The sequence below is a fragment of the Dermacentor andersoni genome, chromosome 10 (assembly GCF_023375885.2).
Source record: "Dermacentor andersoni chromosome 10, qqDerAnde1_hic_scaffold, whole genome shotgun sequence".
Lineage (NCBI taxonomy): Eukaryota > Metazoa > Arthropoda > Arachnida > Ixodida > Ixodidae > Dermacentor > Dermacentor andersoni.
The window spans coordinates 24,106,209-24,125,339 of NC_092823.1; the positions used below are offsets into that span (position 1 = coordinate 24,106,209).

At 46.7% G+C, this 19,131-nt stretch overlaps 1 protein-coding gene across 1 annotated transcript in view; it reads right to left on the minus strand.

Annotated features, from left to right (window-relative positions):
• LOC126518982 (E3 SUMO-protein ligase ZBED1-like) overlaps positions 1 to 18,153 on the minus strand; it is a 33,335-nt gene extending 15,182 nt beyond the window's left edge. Inside the window, exons 1-2 of the mRNA XM_072284642.1 lie at positions 17,860 to 18,153; positions 4,315 to 4,403 (exon numbers count right to left, since the gene is read on the minus strand). Coding sequence (XP_072140743.1) covers positions 4,315 to 4,403; positions 17,860 to 18,153 — 383 coding nt within the window. The remainder of the gene's footprint in view (positions 1 to 4,314; positions 4,404 to 17,859) is intronic.
• Between the last annotated feature and the right edge of the window lie 978 nt (positions 18,154 to 19,131).

The window sequence follows — 19,131 nt, forward strand, 5'->3', positions numbered from 1 at the left end:
TACCCTCCCATGATCGAATGATTGTGCTAGGTGGGTTCCTGCGCAAACAGGACAGAGAATCGCACTTCTACTACATTATATTATAATTCGACGGCAATCACGGCTGGTCAACCGGATGGCTCGCTACTCTAATGAAAAAGGCATCGAGAAGCGGCTCGAGCTATTAAATATGTTATAGAATAAATTTAAGCTTGGAGCAGAATGTTGGAAAGTGCACAAGAACCCCCCTTGAAAAGGCGACGAATCGGCCTTGAAAAGGAATCGGCCTTGAAAACGACTGACGACGATGACGTAGAAACAGATACACAGAAACAGCGACTCTGTGTCTCTTCGTATCTGTTTCTTTCTACGCCCTCGTCAGTCGCGCTTACAGATCGGAGCACAATATCTCGCCCACATATCAACAACTAAAAATTGTTGAACGAATGAAGGGTACATAATAATTAGTGAAGTGAAACATTTTGGTTAATAACAGTTAGCAACCAAACAGGAACTTGGGGAGCTCTAACTCAATAAAAATGATTGAATAAAATAAATGGTGAATAGATAATGCTTATCAACTTCGCACAGTCTTACGTGTGAAGAGTACCAAAACGTCTCCCACTGTCCCTAGACGCTTTTCCGAAACTTCACAGATTGAAAGACACTTCACGAACACCTAAAAAAGGAAAGAACATTTTTTTTCTGCAGGTAATGAGCGGTGGAGGCGTATAGTTGTAGTGGCTGTAACAATCTTACCCACAATTTACGTCTGTTTCTCTGCTAAGAAATTGTTTTCTGTAATCGTGGCACTAAAGAACATTTTACACTGAAGTAATTTGTGGCATAATGTACACTTTTAACGCATGAGCTTGAAGCTTGCTTCTCAAAGCCCCATGTCCAGTAGGATTCGTGCGCCTTCCATCTGCAGCTCCTAGGTTTTCTCGGTGAGGGACACTGCACATAATGGTTACCAACGAGGCTTTTGTTCAGCGTTTTCATGTGAGCAGGGCTTACGCTTGGGAGCCACAACGTAAATAAATTTGGGTGGTATAAGGTTTTTATACAATAAGTTACAGTGGTACAAGGTCTTTACATTGTGTTCCGATTGGGATCGCAACCAATCAAATGCCTGAAAGCTGAGATGTACATGACTGTAGCTTTCAACGCCAAAAGGCTAGTATGCATACTTTGAACTTTTATATTTTCTTCATACAGGGCTCGGCTATAACACCCTTACCGTAGCTGTGCCATTTTATTCTAGCTGCTGCAACCATAGATAATTCCTTGCCCTGCGACCGAAAGACAAAATATACCCTAAAAGCACCGTTTTCACCAGTTCGTCAAGTTTTTTCTAAGTTCGTCTTTTTCTCCAGGCATCATCCTTTTATGGACACTGGCATAGCATTGTGTCCTATGCGGCTCAAAAGTTTGTAGAAGCGGTTCCTTCGCTTAATTCTCAATTGTGTTGTTTGCAATTTCGAACAATTCTTCATCAATATTTATTTTTCATTTTAGGCAACGCTTACCTTGACTTCATCACACCAATACATTATTGACCATAGCGGGCGAATATGTAACACTACTGTAAGGAAATGAAAGTAATCATGGGTCTATAGACATAAAACGGCGTTCGTTCACCCGCTCGTAACGACAACTTTGAACACCAAGAACAAGTGGCTGTTCTGAAACATTTATTCATTACAGCCACCGTCGCTGGCAAACCCGTCCGAGAGCCACTGTATGCTTTCTTGCACACTTTTTTCTTTCTTTGGCAGTTTGGAACCACTTGAAGTATGGTAGATCCGAACTCTGTGATTCAGCGGATACCTGACGCTGAAAAGCAAGAACGAAAACAAAAATAGCAGCATCACGTTTTGGAGACACTGTTTGGTAGGACTTAAAAATTCACTTGGTTCCCGCCGTGCAAATGCAAAAAGTAAGGTTGGAGTGAAAATATATAAATTTTACATGGGTCATTCGGGTGCGAGAAATTTCAACAAAATAGGGAGAGGAAGACAGCTCTTTATGTAAAAGCAGGGTGGTTTGCCGGTGTAGACATATTTGATTATACAATCTTGTCTGCCATTGTGGAGGAGAGGGGAGAGGAAATCGACAGATAAATGATGGCAGAAAAAAAACGAAAAAAAAACCACCACGTTACATGATATCTTGATTTCACGTTGGAGTACGCCTTGTGCGAACGTATGGGTCTTGATTTCACTTTTAATTTTTATAGTGCAAGTGCATTAGATGCCCCACTGCGCGAAAATCCTGCGTCGCAGTGACCGAGCTATGGTTCCAAAAATCTCAGAGGGTGCAGAGAAAAAAACACGTCAAAAAAAAAAAAAAAAGAAACTCGGAGTGACGTCGAAGTTCTCCTAAAGGTACCTGAAAACAACCTAAATCAGTGGCTTTGAAAAGAACATGCGGTAGATTTTGGTTTGTGCGGGAATCAAACCCGCGCCACTGGTGTGCGAGACAAGCCCCCTTCCCAGACGCCAGGGTTCTGTGGTTCTGATACCCGGTGTGCCTGGCGCGTACGTCATTGGACACGTGATGGCGCAGCCAATGAGCAGGAGATGGCGCCCCGTTACGAGTGTATGTGTGCACGTACCTCATCGCTACCTACCAAGGCCAGGGCATCAGTACTTTTTCAAGGCGATGCCCACCCGTTACAAAGGGCGAGGCCACTAAATCCAATCCAATCCAATCCAATCCAATAATATGCGCGCGCTTCCTCCCGCCCGTCACTTGCTCTTCAGATATCGTCGGTCAGAGTTTGCTATAATCAGCAAACTCTGATCATAGATAATGCTAGAGCGACTATAAAGCTTTCGCAATTGCACACGTAAGCAGTCTTAAGTGTGTCTGCCGAAATTTTGATGTGCATTAGTGCCCGAACGAAGGCTAGATTTTCTAGAGACAGGCTTGCCGTCCGGCGTGCCCGCGACCGGGCGGGTGGGCTAGACCTGCCGGTCCCGACGTGGGACTAGCCGGGTGCGCGACGAGTTCGCGTCCTCGCCGGACCTGCAATAAAGTTTCCTCACTCACTCACTCACTCACTCACTCACTCACTCACTCACTCACAGGCTTGCGATTCACGGCAGTCAAACAAAATAAAACAAATCGAGCGCTTCACGTTGCGCTGATAGGGAGTGTCAATATCTGAGGGTCCTGAGAGATTGTTTCCATATTTAATTGTCTCCTGTATGGCCATTCCACCACTGTACGCTCTGCAGTTTAGAATTATGCGCTCGTTCAACAGAGCCACAGTTGTCACAAACCGGGGCTTGCAGTTTGGCCAAGGCGGTAGAGAAGACCTGGCCCGCTGGGCACGCCACGTTCATTTGTAGCCGATGGGAGTGTGCTTCTAAATCACGAGTTCGAAGTTCAGGTTAAGTACCAGAAATTCAGTCACGTGCTAAAATGGGAAGTTACATATTTCAGAATTGCATGGAGTAGGTCGACAGTAAACGAGGCACTTGATAATACAGTTGTATAAGCGGTGATAAAAAAGGGTCTGTAAGGGGCGTGGATGAAGGTAATACAAGAGCAGGGCACCGGTTTCCTTACATCACAGTGCGTTAGGCAAGTGTACAAATGAAATATCAATGGCCCGCTATGCATGATGGTGCAGCCGCGCCAACAAAAGACAACTTCGTACTTTTCTGTGGAATCCTTTCATTCCATGCGGAGGACAAGGAGTCCATATGTAATTACATATGGACTCCGTGTCCTCTAGTTACATCATCTGTGACGCACACGAGAAATTATTAATACTGGACCATGAAAAACGCTGAAAGACTATGTGTCTATATAGGTTGCATACTTGCGTTTAGCGTGTGATAAACGTATTTTGTCCAAATAAGAATATTTGCATTGCATTAATAAGTAATGTTATATTTGTGTTCGTCACGAAAAAATTCAGGCGCTTCCTGGTACAGAAGAATGAATTTCAATCTGCCTACTTTCTCTTTGTATGAACTTTGGATTGACAGGTTTACCTGCTCTCATCTCATGGCATCTTTTAAAATACTCATGTATGATAATTGAAACTTTTGCATCTCAATGAATGGAGCTTCTTAGAACACTGACCCTCGCTTGAAATTTCACACGCAGAGCATTGTTCTTAGAGTCAGCTTTTTTTAAGGTGACTACACATGACGTCACAATCACGCTTTCTCTCGCCTAAGCCTAGCGTTCAAACACGAAAGCTCAGATTCGGTACGTCGCCAAATCTAGACAGCAGGCTAGACGGCATCGAGTTTATAGACAGAAGGCCCCATTTTCTCGGGTGACAAGAAACGCACTGTAGGGGCGCAGTACGCCTACCTTAAACCTCCATCCGTGATGTCGTCATCGCTGTCCTTGCCGAATATGACGTACTGACGTGTGACCTCTAGGTTTGACGTGTTGCACAACTGGCGGCCAAGAAAAAGTCGCGTTTGGTTTTGAAGAGCACTGCTAGTTTCTTCACCTAAAATTTGAACTTCAGAGACAGGTTATAACGTGGGACAGATAAAGCAATCATAGTCTTTCAGCTGGATTTCTGGAAGAGGCTAACATCCCTTGCACGATAAATCGAAATGCATAATTGATTGATTTTGACTAGTTCCTCGCCAATCACCTTACGGCACGTAATACCGCTTTCGAAATTGTAGCCGGCGAGTTTGCTATGCGCACGCACAATCACTAAAAACAAATTCTGACGTTGGCACCAGTTTTCAACAACACCAGCAGCTCAAACAATACCGCTCCTGTTGAAAGCCAGCTCATTACGGTTCCCCTTCAGGAACAACTTCTTTGGACGAACAGGAAAGCCGTGCTATTAATTATGGCGCGATTTAAAATTGAAGTTAGAACTCGAACCTCGTTACACTTTATAGTTCATAACCCGTTCATAACCGGCAACAATTGTTCCAGAAATACTCTTTGTCCAGAGTGTTACGGATAGGAATATACCGCCATCCTTGGCTCTTTTGAAAGGGATTGATTGGTGGCGGTGGTCGTAGTCGGGTAGAAGCTGAAACCTCTAGTTTTCCAGGAAAAAGTGTCCCCGGTGGAATGAGCCCAGAATACGTATTAAATTATCTCTGTAATGATTAAAATAAGCGCGCATGACAGGAAAATATGCACTTCGTGTGCAACACTTTTTAGTTTTCCGATCATCATCATCAAAATCATAAATACAATCCTTCTTCTTATTCTTCTTAATTCTAATAATCGATATTATTATTATTATTATTATTATTATTATTATTATTATCGAAACATATAAAGACCGCATCAAAGAGGAACAGCCTAGCAATAGTTACTTTAAAGGAACACCACTACAAATCACGTGGAGAGTAGAAAAGAAGTGTAAGGGGAGAAGGAAAAGGAAAAGGGAGGAAGAAAGCACCACGACACAAGTGGGGACCCTTACACCTTAAACCTTAAAGTAAGGAGCCTTACCGAGAGAAAAACTCTAACAGTGCTTCAGGGGCTTTGCACAAACTCGAAGCCTGAAGCGAGAACAGAATGGCAAAACGCGCAGCACAAGTTAAAGCGAATGGGCGAGGACATATGAGGCCCGTAACGCAATGCGACTTCTTCCTAGCCGCAAAAGAAGAGCGAAGCCAGCAGGCAAACAAACCAATCGACAAAATAGAGAGATAGTGTGTCAAATAAGGCGAAGGGCTAAGCTAAACTTGTCGCAAGTGCTAACGATCGGCGAAAACGCTTAGGACACGTGACAAGCGGAAGGCAAGCGGCACGACAGTCTTTCGCCGACATCACTCTTACAAGAAAAAAACTATTTCCTTTCCTTCTGTACAAGTCAAAGCTCAAAACTGTATTCACTTAATAAAACTACGGGAAATCGTAAACGCATGCAGCTCTGAGTGTAGTCGAAGTTTCATTGATGAAAGAGCAGTGGTTCATCATTCTAAGTATCTAGCCGACGCTTTATTTAGCGCGTATACCTTGTTGCCAGTGGGTGTGAAATTAATGCAGATGTATGCGTTTTCCCACCTTTCTTGAATAGCTGGGAAACACTAAAACAGTGCCCGTAGTTCTCGCAATGTATACCAGGGAAAATATATCATAACACAGTCAAGCAATGTCTCTGCGTCTAATGCGGTCACTACATGCCTGCATAAACTGCGCACACACATATACGTACCCGACTGGACTATAGCCATCTCCTTCTTTTGACAAAATATGTATCATCAGAGGTGAAATTATTCATTAGACACTGCAGCATGGCCACATTCAGAGGACACGGAAGGAAACCTAGTAAATCCAAACTCACTCTTACTCGCGGCTGCTCATAACACATCTATATCTAACCTCAAAATTTTCGATGCTAAAGCGTCAAACGGTTCATTTAGCGGAAGAGCCGGCGTCTGTAGCAATGAAACAGCACCTAAATTCCCATTGGATACGACGCCAAGTCACGTGTGCGCCTCGACGCAGCAGAGCGGGCGAAAGGGAACGCTTGCTACTGCGATGGCGCGAAGGTGTTGCGTGAGGGGAGAGGCCTCGCCGCGACTCCACGTGACCCTCGATCCCGGAAGCCTGCGTTATCCGCGCGTTGCTTGCTTGTCCGCGCAAGCTCTCGCCTGCGTTCTAACTTAGCCTCGGTAATCGCTATAAAGAAATTAATCTAAATTTCAATACATAAAACAGAATCAATTGAAAGAAAAGACATTATGCAGATCCCACGCACTGTGGGAATCGGTGTAAGCGAAGCTTTCCGTGCTGGATGCTTTGATTGACAATAATTAGCGGTGATGTTGATGGCTAAAGCTTAATTTTTTTCAACGTTTAGGCTAACACGAGAGTAGAGAGGTCATGTTAAACGTTACCTTGCGTGCACCACTGCTCTTTGTCTGCGTAGTCACAGAACACACCGGGAGAGGTGTTTGCTTGAGGTGTTGTGCGCCATATTTTATAACTTCCGAGAGGGTTGAGCGTGGTCATTTCCGCACATGGCATTGTGGCAGAAGCATTAAACTTGAATTGGATTATGGGGCTGTGCGTTCCAAAAGCACACTCAGATTATGAGGCAAGTTGTAGAAGTGGACTCCGGATTAATTTTGACACCGTGATGTTCTTTAACGTGCCCCAAAATCTATTTGCACGTGCGTTTTCCATTTCGCCTCTGTCGAAATGCGGCTGCCGTGATTGGGATCAAATCCACGACCTCTAGCAACGCCATAGCCGCAGGGCTAACGTGGCGGCCACGAAAGTGTTGACTTGACGGTCGACCGCTTTCGTAGAGTCTCCTGGACCCTGCGGTGCGCTTTAATTATTGCGCTCTGCTTCTGCACGCCCTGCATAAGTTGCCCGCTTGGCATATCATCATGGCGTTTATTTTTCAGAAATAGCAGCAACGTACTGTACCGTATCTTGAACTTAAGCTGATCCTGTTTGCCCGCAACCGCTGTCGTATAGTATAGCCTTCTCACGTCACCTCCCCTCTCTTACATTGGAACTGGCTCTTCTCCCTCTCCTTCTCCTCTCTGAAGTTGAATCTGCGTCCCCTCTGGCCTCGCACGTTAGTAGAAAGGGAAGCGCTGCAGTTTCTGCAAAGCTTCTGAGGGGAGGCACGGATAATTACAGCTGTCAAGCGAGTAATGTGACGACGGTCAGGGAGCTGCAGGGAGCATCGTGCACATTCGACGTGGTGAGGTGAAAACGAGTTTCTCCCGTCGCCTTTTCTCTCTTACTCGTGCTGTCGTCTATGCACACGCTCTGAACCACCCCGCGACGCGGTGTGCGCGACAGCAGCAGCTCACAGCTGCAGCAGCAGCAGCAGTGGGAAAGTCGAAGGAAGAGGCAAAGAAAGCTTCGCTTTAAAATGTTTGCGGTAACGAGTTTCAAACGTATGACCCAACGCTAAGAAGCCGAGCGGGAACCCACTGGGCTAATCCAGCACCTCCGAGATAGCAGGCTGGTGTACTCTGCTTTACGGTATCATGCTGCTTCGACCGAAATTTCCACTGCCAAGCCCGGCGTGACGAAAGCGGTGACGTCAGGATCGCCGGGTTTACTCTGGAGGGTCCCCATTTGATTCTATGGCAGTCGGGCAAGGTAGCATGACATCACGAATCGAAGTGCAATGGCATCCTACTATCTATGACGCGTTGGCTAAGCTTCTCAACGCGCTCGCTTGCCCGCGAGTTCATAACTAGATGGGCCGCTCAGGGGCTTTCATTTGCTGCACGCCTTGCAGCTCGCGGCGCTTCCCATTTATTCGCGGGCTTTCCTCATGCTTAGAAAATAAATTTTTCGCACCACGTTTGGAGCAATAAAAGCTTGATCGGAAGTTTTTCGTGTTGGTCTACAATTTTTGTTTGGTCTACAATTTCATCTAATGATAATATTTGAGAAGGTTATTGAATAATTAGGACTAATTATCTAATTTGGCGGAACGCAATCTCTCCGAGTGACAGCAAACGTTATCTTGATTTTGTCCAGCTACGTGGCATTCGAATAATTTTTAATAAAGTAGAAAGAAAATTAAATTCTGAGGTTTCGCGTGCGAGAGCCCCGACCTGATTATGAGGCAGGCCGTAGTGTGGTACCCCTGGTTAATTTTGACCACCTGGGGTTCTTTAACGTGAGCCCAATGCATCATGGTACACGGCCGTTTTTGAATTTCGCTCTCCATCGAAGTGCGGCCGCCGCGACCGGGATTCGATTCCGCGACCTCGTGCTTAGCAGCACAATGCGTAGCCGGTAGGCCACCACGGCCGGTTTGTGTAATTCTAAAGTTTGGCTCAAGTTACATGGGGCAAAAGGCATACGCCTCTTCGACAGTGACACGTCTTTCGAAGCAATAAATCAGTATCATTGAAACGCAAGGCCCTCAGACGTAGCCACCCACGCCATGTTGCGTACACTTAGTTACTCTGGCTTTTCCTGTATCGGGTATTTGTGCTTCCAGCCTATTTCATGGCTAGATTAAAACGATAATGAGGTATAAGAATGTGGGCCGGTCCACAATGTTGCGCGGCGAAAAATCTAAACAATTCAACGCTCCTCCTACTTCCCTCATGCGAGGGGTGACGCGAGAGAGTGCCGTGCGCAGTGCCATGCGCCCAAATATTACTACCAGCTAACTCGGTAAGATATTATTTCATTGACCTCAGGGGCTGAATGGCTATTAGAGGTTGACTTTCCTGCTACAGTCCTTGCAAATAAACGCCCGCGATAGAAACAATTTCATTGACTGTTTTATGCTTATAGTCCTGTAGCATCACGCTTTCAAACGAAGGACGTTGACCCCACCTGCGTGCTACACCGATATGTGTAAGAACGTGTGCGACCTATTACATAGAGACTACTTTGAACCAATGTTCTTAGCTTTATTTCGCGCTCCTAATTGTTAGGGGCCAATATAACGTGCAATTGCCGAATACAGCTGCCGCTTGGCTACGTAGAAAGTTTTAAACGCGTGCTCATTTCGATGCCTACCCAGCGAAGAGAAACGAGTGCGTCCGTCTGTGACGTAAGACAAAAATCGCTGCAGCGGCAGCGAGCGAATTGACCTTGATGCTGCGTATCGCTTCAACGCGAACTAAGCGGCGAGAGTACAGCAAACACGAAGCTATCAGTACTCGGCGCACTTTGTCCCCATCGCAGATCGCTTTCAAGATACGGCCCGCGAGGCCAACGTCCGAAGCAGTTCGTGGTGCCGCAGCGCTGTCGTACCTACTGATCTGATCAAGTTTAATAACATTAAAAATGATACCGCGCTTCGCGGAGATGAGCAACTCGCATAAAAGTTACGCGCACTCAGACAACCCCTGGAGGAGCTTCTGCGAGAATTTTTTAATCGTCCTAGTCAGCACAAACAGTCGACAATCGGCTTTTGAAAATCAATAGGTGTGAAAATAAGGTGTGTAACACGTTTTAAAAGTTATTTTTAGTGCGCGTTTTCTCGTAAGGATATGTAACGAAGCCGGTGGAAACCCTACGGATGTTGGCTGACGTTGATGTGGCTTCACTCTTTACAACGGTCGGGCACTATAGTGTGGCGCCGTAGCCGTGACAACAAAAATTAAAAGAATAAAATAACAGTGTCACCAAAGAATAAAAAGCAAACAAAACAGGAAGAAAACATAAAACGACCTAATTGTCAATATCGAGAATGAGAGAGAAAGAGAGATAGTGATTGGGGAGAGGAAGAGTCGCTATGTTCTGCAACATTTTAAGGAGCACAACTGAGTGCTCGTTTCAACTTCAGTTCATGGACGCCCGCTCGCTACCCTCCACGACTGACGCAGCCTTTTCTTCGTGGTGGACTCTGCTATTGCAGGCGCGTCCGGCGTAGCATCGGTTTTCTCACAAGCATTTGCTTTTCTCACAAACGGGAGCGACGTACAAGTTTTCTGCTGCAATGGTTGTTTCCTGCGTCCTATATAATTTCGGCGTTCGTTTAAAGAGCATCGCGAACTGCCATGGCGCTGTATTCTCTTCCATAACCCGAGCCCTCGCTGCCTTCGCCCACTTGCGTTCGCTGTCTTCCTGCACGGGATGACTGACGAATCCAAACTTTCGCTCAAGAGTATAGAGGCCTCTATACACCACTACGTTTGTAAATCCTTGAAATGTAGGTATCTGAACACCGATGGGCCCAGCCTCTCGTCGTTCAGCCTAGAGGACCGTGAAATAAAATATTAGTGGCTGCGTCTCTATATATTCGAAAGAAGACCAGCCGATGTCGCCGTAAATCACTTCGACAACGACGCGCGCATGGCGAACCTGTAGCCCTCTTCCCAACTTGGCGCTGACTGCGTTCCATTCATCCTCGCGTTTAGGCCGACCGGCAAACAACAGCGTTAGCATCGGAGAGACCGGCCACGTGTGCCGTTCCACGTGCAGCGTTCTCGCACCATCAGTGGACGGCTGCAACCCTACATTCATCGTCGGCGAAGAAAATTGCGTGTTCTCTAAGCAGCCCGTTTGAGGTCGTCCTCGCGTACCTCCACAACACTTTCTGACGCACTAAGCGTTACACCAAGGTAATGGTATTCCGTTGACCATGGTAGAGTGGCACCGTTGGGAAGAACCACGAGGTGTGTCACCTTGAGAGCCGGATAACGGTAGCACCGCAGAATTCTCGGCACGGAACTCCTTGATCAATCGACGTACGTCCTTTACACCCTAGGCGAACAGCACGACGACATCCTCCAAGAGCAGGCCCGGCAGAACTCGGGACACCGTCCACCATGTACTGAAATCTGAAGCCAACGCCACTCTGGAGCTGCCTGTCCCCTATTCCCGACACACACATGTCATGGCGCACCCTCTCCCGTGCCAACGGTCGCAGAAAGCGCGCAACGTTAGCCAGCGCTCTCTCCTGCTTGGAGGCCTGTCGTACGCCTCTCATATTCTTCAAACCTGTTGCCTATAAACTGCATTGGGTGCAAATGCGAGGCGTACCGATATTACTGGTCGATTCGCGCGCGCACGCCTTATGTTGGGGGTTGCGTAATCAAGTTTGAGAGACACGCTGAGGGGCGCGCTCGCCGCTTTTCATCTCACCAGCGTTGTGACATGGAGTTTCCGCGAATATCGAGAGAGATTCGGATAAAGTTTGTCTGCGCAACCACGAACCCTTGCTTGCTAGTTAAATTATTAAGCGAATGTTTGCTGCAGTTTATTCGGCCGACAAAGCTTACTTCGAGTAGTTGCCTGATGCATTAATATCGCTATCAATGCTTAGTCATTCGGGCACGACCATGACTTTTTCGTGCTTTTGTTCAAAACAACGAAATAAAAGCCACGTACTTCAGACAAAGCTGCTCACAGATGTTTCCTGCGTGTTCATATTTCGCAATAGGCTGACAATATTGGGCAAAAAGCGTTTTCGTAATATCCGGGAAAACTAATAAGGAGTTCTAAGGGGGCAAGTATGTACCGCTGCCTCGGGCGCTGGCTCCATCAGCGTGCAGGAGGCGGTATGGTATGGTATGATGAACTTTAATGTCCTGAAGATCAACCCTTAGGTTGACGCAGGCGGCTCCCACGTCGGGACAGTAAGGTTTAACCTTACCGCCGTATCGTGGGCCTTCTGGACGGCCTGTACTTGATCGAAAAGACGTCGGGACAGTAAGGTTTAACCTTACCGCCGTATCGTGGGCCTTCTGGACGGTCTGTACTTGATCGAAAAGACCTCCACTGTGTAGGACTCGCTGCCACCAATCTCTCTCCTTGTCACAGTCTGTGAAAGTCACAGGACACTGCCAAAGCATGTGATCCAGAGTAATGATGCCATTACACTTCTCGCAATTGATTGGTATCTCTCTTTCAGGATATATCTTGTTAATAAAGTTTGGACTTGGATAAGTTCTTGTTTGCAACAATCTCAGAGTCACCGCTTGAGCTCTATTGAGCTTAGTGTGTGGCACTGGGAATTCCCTTCTGTTCATGTAATAATGCCTCGTGATTTCATTATATGTTAGTAATTGGTCCCTGTTCTCTTCCTGTATATTATTAAGGTCCTGGTCGCGTAGTGCACGGATAGTAAGTCCTCGTGCAGCTGCGTTAGCCATCTCGTTTAAATTCTTCCGAGAAGGATCGACAGACCCCATGTGCGCAGGAAACCAGCGGATTTCGATCTCTTGGCTGTCCAACTCACCGATCAGCTGGGCAGCCCTTTTGGTTACAAAGCCATTGGTAAAGTGTCTGATAGCCATCTTAGAGTCACTGTTAATCTTCGTCCACTTATTATTCCTTAAAGCCAATGCTATCGCTACTTGTTCCGCGACTGTCGTGTCTTTAGTCATGATTGTAATAGCGTCCCGAGTGAGACCATCTGCATCTACTACTACTGCCGTAAAGGCTTTCTTTCCTCTGACCCACGCAGCATCTACAAATGCCGCATGTTCTCTGTCGTGTTCTATATCTTGCTGGAGAGCTTTGGCCCTTGCCTTTCGTCTTTCCAGGTTGTGCACCGGGTGCATATTTCTGGGGAAAGGAGTCGTCTTGATTACCTCTCTTATGCTATCTTTTAGTTCTATTTTGCCCTCACCTGAAATTTCGGATTCGGTTGGGCACCATCCTACCTCTTCTAGTATTGCTCTACCTGGCCTTGTTCCAGAGAGCCTCTCTCTGTGGGCAATTTGCTGAGCTTCAATTATATCGGATGATATTGCCTTGCTTAGTAACTCAGGGGACCAACTGCAATGCATGCTCACTGATCTGGAGAGGCAGAGCAGAAGGGTGGGACTAAAAATGAATCTGCAGAAAACTAAAGTAATGTTTAACAGTCTCGGAAGGGAACAGCAGTTTACGATAGGTAGCGAGGCACTGGAAGTGGTAAGAGAATACATCTACTTAGGACAGGTAGTGACTGCTGATCCAGATCATGAGAGTGAAATAATCAGAAGAATAAGAATGGGCTGGGGTGCGTTTGGCAGGCATTCGCAGATCATGAACAGCAGGTTGCCATTATCCCTCAAGAGAAAAGTGTATAACAGCTGTGTCTTACCAGTACTCACGTACGGGGCAGAAACCTGGAGGCTTACGAAAAGGGTTCTACTTAAATTGAGGACGACGCAACGAGCTATGGAAAGAAGAATGATAGGTGTAACGTTAAGGGATAAGAAAAGAGCAGATTGGGTGAGGAAACAAACGCGCGTTAATGACATCTTAGTTGAAATCAAGAAAAAGAAATGGGCATGGGCAGGACATGTAATGAGGAGGGAAGATAACCGATGGTCATTAAGGGTTACGGACTGGATTCCGAGGGAAGGGAAGCGTAGCAGGGGGCGACAGAAAATTAGGTGGGCAGATGAGATTAGGAAGTTTGGAGGGTCAACATGGCCACAATTAGTACATGACCGGGGTAGTTGGAGAAGTATGGGAGAGGCCTTTGCCCTGCAGTGGGCGTAATCAGGCTGATGATGATGATGATGATGATGAATTATATCGGCTATTGTGTTGTGGAGCCCCAGTTTCATTAATTTGTCATCCGGAGTGTTAATCGGTAACCCCACTGTTGTTTTGACTAGCCTTTTAATTAATCTGTTCAACTTGTTTATCTCTGTCTGTGTCCAAGTGAGCATCCCAGCTACATATGAGAAGTGACACAAGGCGAAAGCGTGGACCAGTCTCATGGCGCTCTCCTCTCCCAGCCCTCTGTGTCTGTTAGTGATTCTCCTTAGCAGTCTTATTACCTCCACAGTCTTGCTTGTGATGTGTCGTATTGTTATTCCATTTGCCCCGTTTGCCTCCAGGAATAACCCTAAGACTCTAATGGATTCTACTTGCTTAATAGATTCGCCTGCCTTCGTGGTTAGTACTAACCTGGGTTCTTCCTCGGGAACGTATCCCCTCGGTTTTCTGCCCCTTCTTCTGTTCTTGAGTACAAGGAGTTCAGACTTATTAGCAGAGCATTTGAGTCCCATGCCTTCTAAAATCGACTCTACCTCATAAATGCTCTTCTGAAGTCTGCTTTCCGTATGTCCCATACTTCCTTCAGCGGTCCATATAGTCACATCGTCTGCATAAATGGTAAAGTGAATGCCCTCTATTCCTTTTAGTCCCTTTGCCACTTTTGACATGGCCAGGTTGAAAAGCATAGGTGACAAGACCGACCCTTGTGGCGTCCCTCTGTCACCGAGATCCATCTTCTTTGATTTAATATCCCCGAATCTAAGGTGAGCTGAACGATTGCCAAGAAAGGTTTTGACCACTTCATAGAGTTTTCTCCCCAGTCCCAGTTCGGAAATCACTTCAAGTATTGCTCTATGCTTAATTCTGTCAAAAGCTTTTTCGACATCCAACCCCAAGAGAGCTCGAGTGTTTTTTGGTTTAGCTAATAGCAGTTGATGTTTGATTAACAACATAGCATCTTGTGTGGACAAGCCTGATCTGAAACCAATCAGATTGTACGGTAGGATGTCATTGTCCTCCACATATTTCGTTAACCTGTTCAATATGACATGTTCCATTGTCTTCCCTAGACATGATGTTAACGAAATTGGCCTCAGATTATCCAAGTTGAGTGGCTTGCCCGGCTTTGGTATTAAGATAGTAGTGGCCGTCCTCCATTCTTCTGGATATACCCCATCTTTCCATAGGTCATTAATGAATGTGGTCAGATATTTTATTGAATTGTCGTCCAAATTCTTAAGCAATCTGTTAGAGATGCCGTCCGGGCCAGCTGCTGACCTACTATTCAGATCGTACAGTGCCGTGCGTACCTCACTTTCGGTGAATTCCTGATCCATATATTTGCATTCTACCCCTAAGTAATCGGGATAACTCACATCCTGATCTTCTTTCCTGAGAGGCAAGTATTTAGTAGCCAATCGCTCCATTATGCTCTCTGCGCTTGCAGTCTGACTTTCCTGGTGTACCAGTTTCGCCACTGCCGTACGTCTATTCGATTTAGTGCCTTTTTCGTTGAGCAGATGCCTGAGCAGACTCCAATTGCCTCCACGTCTTATCCTTCCGTCTACACATTTACACACCTCATCCCATTTTTGTTTCTGCAAATATCGTGCGTGTTCCTCTATATTCTTATTGAGCTGAGCAATTCGTTTTCTAAGTCTCCTGTTTAGGCGTTGTGATTTCCATCTTTGTAAAATCGATTGCTTGGCTTCGATCAAATGCGCCAATCTACTATCAATTTGTTCGACCTCTTCCTCTGTCTCTATAGCCTTAGTTGCTGCATTCAAGTCGTCCCTAAGCTGAGCCACCCACTCTTGTAGTGTGATGCGCCTATTTCTATCTGTGTCTGCTCTGTCTTTTCTGATTTTTCTAAAGTGATCCCAGTCTATGTAAGTGAAATGCTTTACCTCCCCCCCTGTCGTTTCCACGATTATGTGTAGTATATAATGGTCGCTTCCTAGGTCCGTACCAGAGTTGATCCAGTCTGCCCTGGGTAAGTTATAAGTGAAGGATAAGTCCGGGGTAGTGTCCCTACACGTGGAACTGCCACACCTGGTAGGAAAGGCTGGGTCCGTGATAAGAGAAAGGCCTAAATCCGTGGCGAGATGCCAGATTCCTTCCCCTTTTTTACTACTCCAGCGGTAACCCCAAGATTGGTGTGGGGCGTTGAAGTCCCCTCCTATTATGAGTGGCGCAGTTTTGGCTACCCTCATGGCCTTATTAAAAATTGCTCTGAAACTCTGTCTCATCTCTCTGGGACTGCTATATATGTTGAGGCAGAACAAGCTTTGCGCTTTACCTCTGTGCCTTTTTAGGACCATTTCTATAAATATGTATTCAATTTTACTCGCCCCTAATTTTAGATCGTGCTCTATGTAGGGAATTTTCTTGTCAATTATGGTGGCAATTCCTCTGCCTGGTTCTTTGCCTTTGCAGACCGAGTTGAAGCCGGACAGCCCGATCTCCTCCGCTAGAGTTTCCGGCAACATTATTAATTTCGGCCTATTTTCAACCGTTTTCATTAGCTGTGCTAGTGACGCTCTTTTTTGCTGAAATCCTCTGCGGTTCCACTGCCACACACTAAGCCTACTTCTGTTATCCATTATTATTGTCACAGCCCCCTGACTTGCTACCCCCTGTCACTGTTCGCTTGACTGTACCACCTACCGCTCCTGGGGGTATTCTAGCGCTTTCTGCTTCCAAGGGCATATATTCTTCATCCTCTCCTTGGGCCTCTAGCTTTTTCAACCTTTTCTCGGCTATTAGCTTCCACTTCCATGTTTTATCCACCTTAAGGTTAACGCTGTCTACTGTGTCCTTTAGGTCCCTAATCGCATTCCTAATCTCTTCCAGAACCGAGCACATCGATTCTGCCTCCGGAACTACAGCTCTCTTTTTGGGCGCCGGTGTGTCTTCTTCCTGGCTGTTACTTCTACACACCGGCTTAGCTATTGCCACACTGCCGCTTTCTGTCCTCAACCCTTTTTTCATTTCCTGAATCTGCTGCTTAAGTTAATTTGCTTTCTTTAGGGATATAACCTCTCTGATCAGCTGTTCTACTCTGGCATCATTGCTTTGTTCCTGCGAGGCTAGCGCACCTGTGACTTTCACAGTACCTTTGACTTTCTCGGCCCAGGTCGCTCCTGGCTCCTTTTTCTTGTTTGTCTTCAGCTCCTGCTCCTCGAAGCGCACCTGCGCCTCCCGAGACCTGGAACGGTTTCTTCCCCTCGATGTTGAGCGCTGTCTTGATCTTGATGTGCTTCTCGAGCGTGAGCGCCTTCCGGCGCCTGGAGGGGTTTCCTTTGTCGGTTGGGCCGATTCCATCTCGGTCTCCACTTTGGAGCGTTGTCTTCTTCTTATTCTTACTACATATGGTATTTGGTACCGCTGCTTGCAAGCCCTGTCACCTGTGGGATGATCTTCACCGCAGAACTTGCATTTGGGAGAGCAGGTATGAGCCTCCCCTGGGTCTTGCATACCACATCCCCTGCACTGCACAACATCAGGTGTTGGACAAACGTCTGATCTGTGTCCGATTCTTCCACATGCGTAACATACGTCAAATTGCTTCCTGTACAGATAGCACCTCACGAGGGTTGACCCATATTTGATGAAGTTGGGCACCCTGAATCCGTCGAAAAGCACAATAACCGATCCCGTAGCTTTGATACGTTGTGCAGCCAACGCCGTTGGGTTGTATTCATGCACAATCTTTTTCGTGATCACACTCTGACTGTTATTGAGGTTCACTCTTCTAATAACCCCCTTGCACGTAGAGTGGGGGGCTGTTTCATAAGCGCTCACTTCATATTCTGCCTCCATGATCGTAATGGACTTGATTCTCACATACCTTTCAGCATGAGAGGAGTCCGGTGTACTAACCACCACAATATTCTGTGTGAAGTTGGGGCAGACGATGTCTTCCTTCGCTTGGTCTGCTGTAAGTCCGGCTGCCTCGACGATCGCTTCTCCAATAGCTGTGCTGACCTTGTTCAGGTTGAGGCCTCCCCGAGGCCTAACGATGATTTTCCTGCGCTCCTCCGGCAGTTGCGGCATTCTTGACGCCTTCACAATCCGGCGCTTGAGCTTGTCCGCCCCGGCAGCACCTTTGTTGGCGATCTCCTTTCCTTGTGATTCTCGGATCAAATTGGCGGCTCCACCAGCTCCCCAGGACTTTTTCGCAGATCGCGATCTTCGGTTGGTGACCACCTGCCAACCCATTCTTTCCTCGCCGTCTTCCGTCTCCGAGGAGAGTTCGTCGTCCATGCGTGTATCGGCCATGCCGGCTTGGCGGGCTCGCTAGACCTACGTGGCGTTAGGCCCAGCGTGGCGCCCACTTGCGATGCACAGAAAAGAGGCTATAGAAGTCCAAAAAAACTGGCCCACCTTGTCCAAAGGTATCCACCGATTCGGGTTAACCTCACGAATCCGATAATGAGCTTCAATGCGTGGTCCTGCCAAAGTGCCTGCAGAATCATTCAAAAAGACGGAGCCGATGCAGGGCACGTCCGCTTTCTTCAGCTTCTTCTTCTTCCACCTGCAGGAGGCGGTGGGCATTCATTGTACTTTACGCAATATGTAATTGGTATCACTGGGGGATCGTCATGATGAAAGACCAGCCGATGTCACCCTTAAGGTGCGCATGGCCAACCCAACTCCTCCCAACTTCGCGCTGGCGGCGTTCCATTCATCCTTGCGTTTAGGCCGACAGGCATACAACAACAGTAGCGAAGGTGAGACCGGGCACGTGTGTCGGCTTCCTAATACATGAAACGCATTAACGCGTTAGGAATATCAAAGGGTGCCAAAAGTGTACAAAAGGCGGTATATATATATATATATATATATATATATATATATATGCACACACGTCTACCAAGTGATTTGCTTCCCACACATACACTATCTTTAGCATTACCAGTGCCAAAGTGGAAAAACGTGTATGCGTGGACGCCAGTCACTTGCATTCGGCAGGCATGTATATGGTATTTTCAAACGGAAACTTTATTGTAAAAAAATATACAGTATGGCATCAGGAACTGTACACCTTGAGCTATTTTTCCACGTAGTCGCCACCGATATTGAGATATTTGTCGTAGCGGCAAACATTTTCAAGAAACCACTTTCATAAAACTCGCTGCCCCCTGCGATGCAAGGAATGGTCGCACAGCCTGCTCCACCTCAGCATTGTTTTGTAAGTGACGTCTCGCGAGTGCAGCTTTCAATGCAAGGAACAGGCGCCTATTCATACAGGATAAC